Here is a 5,901-nt window from a genome sequence, read left to right on the forward strand (position 1 = left end):
GTAAGTTAACAGGATCCTAGTAAATAGAAATCTTAAGGACGTGGAGGAGGAGGAGGAGGAGGAGGAGGAGGAGGAGGGGAGGAGGAGGAGGAGGGGAGGAGGAAGAAGAGGACTCTGTGAATGTAGGTCAAAAGAGGAGGTGGTCTTATAGGAAAGGGAGGAGGACGAGGAGAAGGAAAATGAGGAGGAGGAGAAGTAAGAGGAGGAGGAGGAGGACGAGGAGGAGAAAGAGGATTCTGTGAATGTAGGTCAAAAGAGGAGGTGGCCTTATAGGAAATGGAGGAGGAGGAGGAGAAGGAAAAGGAGGGAGGAGGGAGGAGGAGGAAAAGGAGGAGTAGGAGGAGGAGGAGGAAGACTATGAATGTAGGTCAAAAGAGGAGGTGGCCTTATAGGAAAAGGAGGAGGAGGAGGAGGAGAAGGAAAAGGAGGGAGGAGGAGGAGGGGAAGAAGGGGCAGGAAAAGTAGGAGAAAGGGGTGAAAAAGGGAAAGAAGAAGGAACAAGAGAATGGAAAAGAGGAAATGAGAAGAGTAGGAGCATAAGACAGGATCCCAGACGTGACATATTAGTGAAATATGAGGAGGATACGGAGTTGGAAAAGGTGGAAAAGAACGTAGAGAGGGGAGAAGGGAAGGAGGAAAAGGATAAGGAAGAAGGAGGAGGAGGAGGATGTAGTTGATGGAGAAGGAGAAAGAGTAGAAAGAGGAAGAGGAGAGAGAAGAGGAAGAAGTTAAGAAGAAAGATAAGGAGCAAAAAGAGAAGGTGAAGTTAAGGAAGAAGGAGGAGAGGAAGAGGAAGAGGAGAAGAAGGAGAAGGAGAAGAAGTAGGAGGAGAAGGAGGAGGAGGAGAAGGAAGAGGAGGAGGAGGAGGAGGAGGAGGAGGAGGAGGAGGAGGAGGAGGAGGAGGAGGAGGAGGAGGAAGAGGAGGAGGAGGAGGAAGAGGAATAGGAAAGGAAGTGTTGGAGTAGAAGAAAGTGGACGAGGAGAAAGGAAGAAGTTTGATCCTAGATATAGTTTGCGAGCAGACGAATCAATAACAATTATCTGAGATTTTTCCTTTTACATGATCGTCTTCACCTTCTTCATTTCCTTGTCCTTCTTTTCTCACTTCACTTTCGTCTTCTTTTCTCCTTTATCTCCTTCTCCCCGTTATTGTATCTTTCTCTATTTCCTTCTTCTCGCATTCTGTGTCTATCTTTTCTTCGTGTCAGCCTTTCCTTGGGGATGCCCTTGAGCTTTATTCCATGACCTAATGCAAACACAGCATACCTCCACTCCCTCTTCTTCACTCACGTTCCCTGCGCTTCGTACCCGATAAGAACGATAAGAAGCGAGCCGGGATATCTGGAAATCTGATGGAGATCAGGAACGGGAATGGGAATGGGCCGGGATTCCAGGAGATTAGGAACGAGGGAGTGGAAGGTGAGAATAAGGGAAGAGGCCCCTTATACAGATTAGGGAGATGCGTGCGAGTAGGATTGATTTATGATAGATGGGTGGTGGAAAGTTGATTAGAATAATGAGAAAGAGACTTGGACCGATGGATCAAGATCTCAGTTTGTCCCAAATGTGATCCTTTGGTTAAAAAGGACCATTAAGAATTAGCTAGAATAGAATATGTTAAGGAATGTGTGTGTGTGTGTGTGTGTGTGTGTGTGTGTGTGTGTGTGTGTGTGTGTGTGTGTGTGTGAGAGAGAGAGAGAGAGAGAGAGAGAGAGAGTGCGTGAGTGTGTGTGTGTGTGTGTGTGTGTGTGTGTGTGTGTGTGTGTGTGTGTGTGTGAGTTTACTTGTGTGAGTGTGTGAGTTTATTTGTGTGAGTTTGTGTGAGTGTGAGTGTGTGTGTGTGTGTGTGTGTGTGTGTGTGTGTGTTTGCACGTATATATAAGCCTATATACTCTAAATTTAATAATTTTGTTCAGATTCACGCCAGGCAACTTTATTAATATCGAGAGAAATCTCTTGTCTCCAAAGTTTTGACAACTTCTCTCTCTGGGATCTGTCTGAATACAGACGAATCATTTACGATTTTTTTCCATAACCAATTTAATTTACTAGTTTATCTTTGCTTTCTCTCTCTCACCTTCAAGAACAGCAGCGTCATTGCTGCGCATTGTCTTCAAGTTATATCATGTTACTGATATGAATAAATCAGTTTCGGAAAATGAACTGATAAATTATATTATCGTGTGATATATACTATTCTACATCATGTATTTATGCTTTCTATTTTATACGTGAAAAATACTACTTCCATGTCAATATCAAAATAATTATATTGTTTCGTATTTACGTATCTATAAATCATGATTGTAATATATATAATATATATATATATATATATATATATATATATACATATATATATATACATATATAGATAGACAGATAGATATATTGATAGATAGATATTTTAACGTGTTTATCAATTTCAATAGGAATGTTGATATCACTATTCATGTTTATATATACGTCAATTCATGTTTTTCGAGCTTTGAATTACTACGTCTTCTAATTCTTCATTCCCTCTTCCTTTCAGGTTACATGAGTGATATGAGGGGATACAGCCCTCCAGCGCCGATGGCTCTACCCCTGACCCCATCGCCGGACGCCCATGGACGCGCCCTCACGCCCCCAGAGAGTGTCACGGGGCTCTCTCCGACCCATCACTCCTCCCCTCTCCTTCCTCTGGTCCCGTTGTATCCGCATTACGACCCGCACGATGACCCAACCCCGGAGGAACCCATCAACCTCACGACGAGGCCGATGGCCCTCTACGAGCGACCGCCGGAGGACCTATCCACCGCACACGCCATCCTCGACCTCAGCACAGCACGGGTGTCCGATTACTCCCCTCCCCAGACGCCTCCGTCTCCCACTCCAGCGCCAGGACCCCACACGGAAGCCGAGTACCCGACACAGGCGCAGTCCCGAGCGTCCACGGAGGCCCTGGTGGTGGCATCGGCACCTACGAGCGTCATCACGTCCTCAACTGCGCAACAGCAACAGCCGCCTCCCCAGCCCCCGCTCCACCATCATCACCACCCCCACCACCCTCACCATCCCCACCATCATCACCCAGCCTCTGCCGCTGCCGCAGCCGCCGTCACTGCCGCAACAGCTCTTTCGTCAGTCGCACCAGACTCGCCAAAGTACGAAGGCCTGGAGGATCAGACCCCGAAAGGCAAAACCGTGGCCTATACTTACGAAGCCTTCTTCGTCAGCGACGGTCGGTCCAAGAGACAGACCGTACCTGAGGCCAACGAGAAGACGCGGTACACGTGTTCCGAGTGCGGGAAACATTACGCCACCTCATCCAACCTCTCCAGACATAAACAGACTCACAGAGACCTCGACTCGGGCAATGCGAGGAGGTGTACCATCTGCGGCAAGGCGTACGTCAGTATGCCCGCCCTAGCAATGCACGTCCTCACACACAACCTCAGCCACAAGTGTGGGGTCTGTGGTAAAGCCTTCTCTCGCCCGTGGCTCCTGCAGGGTCACATGCGGAGTCACACTGGCGAGAAGCCGTTCGGATGCGCCCACTGCGGGAAAGCCTTCGCCGACCGCTCCAACCTTCGAGCACACATGCAGACACATTCCGCCCTCAAAAACTTTAAGTGCAAGCGCTGCAACAAATCCTTCGCCCTCAAGTCATACCTCAACAAGCACTATGAGTCTGCCTGCTTCAAGGACATGCCGCTACCTCCCTCACCGCCCGAGCAGGACTTTTCGGAGGGCGAGGAGACTTGCAGAAATGAGGTAGTGGTATGAACCGCTTCCTACCCTTCCAGTACAAAGACGTACAAACCCGCATTCTACGCCAGCACTGCGAACTTAGCCGTGCGAATCCCCCTCGTGACAGGGGCCCCCACACTCGTCGCTAGTCTTTGGGCAGCAGGGCGAAGGAACCACAAGAAAGTGAAGGTGGAGAAGGAGAACAGAGAGTTATTGGTGGTGGGAAAAGAAGGACAGAGAAGGAAGAAAAAGAAGAAGACTAAGAAGATGGTGGAGGAAAGGGAGGGGGGAGGGGAGGGGAGGGAGGGATGGGGAAGGAATTTCCTGCCGGGCCCTAATCTTTTGGTGATGTCTCCTACATGTACATACATCTATGTACATGTGTGTGTGTATTTGTACCAAGGACACACCGAGAGAAGCAAGGCCAAACACTGACGGCGTGTTCTTGAAGTCACCCCGTCCGTAGACAAGCTGTGCCTCAATCCGCCTGTAACTGACCCTCAGCCTTACCCCAAGTTCACCCCCACTGCATCCCTGCGCACGCAACACACATACACACACACACACACACACACACACACACACACACACACACACACACACACTCTTAACCCCGATCCATCCCAAGTCCGTGGATGTGCAACGCTATTCATTTGGCTTCAAGCTTCATGACACGCTTGGGAACGATACGAATCAAAGACTTTATAATGCTCTTCCATGATTTTGCCTCCACCGTTCAGGATAAGAAATATTAAAAGCTTGGAATTGTAAGAAGATTCTCCCTACTCGTGATCCCTCCCGTGGAGGAGAGAAAGAGAAAGAGAGTGGTCAATCTACCTTCAACCAAATCAAACCATATCTGAGCACGTTGTCAAAATTAGCCAACGGCGTCACCTTTGTGAGATGTTCGTTGGTTTGTATTATAAATGTGTATGTGGATATACTGCTGCTTGTTGCTTTTTTTATTCTTTTTTTATTTTTGTTACTTGGTGTCGGATAGATATGATGACAACAAAGGCCGACGTTTGTTAAGGAAAATACCATCCTTGAAGATGACACGTGGGCAAAGTTTGATGGTGGATTACGATGGAGACCTTGCAGAGATATCCGAAGGATCTGGGGTCGGGTTTATAACATGCCTTTACCATGTGGCAGCTGTTTTCTATTACGTACTCTTTGGGAGGAACATGAAAAAGAAGCTAAGAAATAAAGGAAGTAAGGTGTGAGAGAAGAAAAGAAGAATTAGAGGAGACGTGAAAGAAGCTTTAACGTGAATATTTTGGATCCTGACCTCCTACGTCTCAAAATCTGTTTATGAAAAAAGTTCTGGTTGAGATATGCCATCTGGGGCCTACAGTCATTGGGTAGACCAGCTGGCGATTTTTTTTCCTTTTTCTTTTTTCATAAAGATTGTGGTCAAGGTCTTGTGCAAGTACCTGATGGGGACGAGCTCACTCTCCGAAGTGGGTTTCGATTAGTGCCCGAAAATTGCGCCGCAGAAGAGAAGTAAAAAAAGAGGAGGGACTACAAAAAATTGGATGATAATGATAAAGGAAGAGAAAGAGGAGAAGAAGGTACGGGAGGACATTCATCTCAAGATATGAAGAAAAAACTTGAGGATAAGACGTTCAAACCTCTTTGGAGAATGCAAGAAAAGGAGGATATGATGGAGGAGGTGGAGGAAAAGGGAAACGTGAGTGAAGTAGTGAGTGAGGGAGGAGTAACAGGTGGAGAGGACCAGAGGAAGGGCACAGAATGAGGAAGAGAAAAGAAAGAGGTAGAGAGGATGGGGCTAAGGTGAACTTGAGGAACCTAAGAAGACAAGAGGACGGAATCAAAGAAAACGGATATGGTGATGCTGGTGAGGATGAAGGAGCTGGAAATGGCGAAGAAGAGGATGACGGAGGAGAAGACGAAGGTAGAAGGAGGAGGAAAGGGACGTTCTCAGGGGCGCTTAACCTTCAGGACCTAATGTTTCGAGGTCCTCCTTGAATACCGCCACACGCTGGGCTACAAGCCGCTCCTCCCCCGCATCCGCCACACTTGTAGAATTTAGAAGAATAATATAAAAAAAAAACACTAGCACTAGAACTATTTATTACTATTTATTACAATTATCATTCATTTCTACGGTTGAAGACACCCTAAGCAATACTATTTTCTGGGGTG

The 5,901-nt window shown here is 47.2% G+C and overlaps 1 protein-coding gene across 1 annotated transcript; it reads left to right on the forward strand.

Annotated features, from left to right (window-relative positions):
* The first annotated feature begins 2,538 nt into the window (after window positions 1–2,538).
* On the forward strand, window positions 2,539–3,989 carry LOC143017753 (uncharacterized). The gene has a single exon (XM_076172605.1). The coding sequence runs from the start codon at window positions 2,539–2,541 to the stop codon at window positions 3,766–3,768; it is 1,230 nt and encodes a 409-aa protein (XP_076028720.1). The 3' UTR covers window positions 3,769–3,989.
* Window positions 3,990–5,901: the final 1,912 nt, after the last annotated feature.

This window comes from Oratosquilla oratoria, chromosome 33 (genome assembly GCF_046742065.1).
Source record: "Oratosquilla oratoria isolate Oo_2021 chromosome 33, ASM4674206v1, whole genome shotgun sequence".
NCBI lineage: Eukaryota > Metazoa > Arthropoda > Malacostraca > Stomatopoda > Squillidae > Oratosquilla > Oratosquilla oratoria.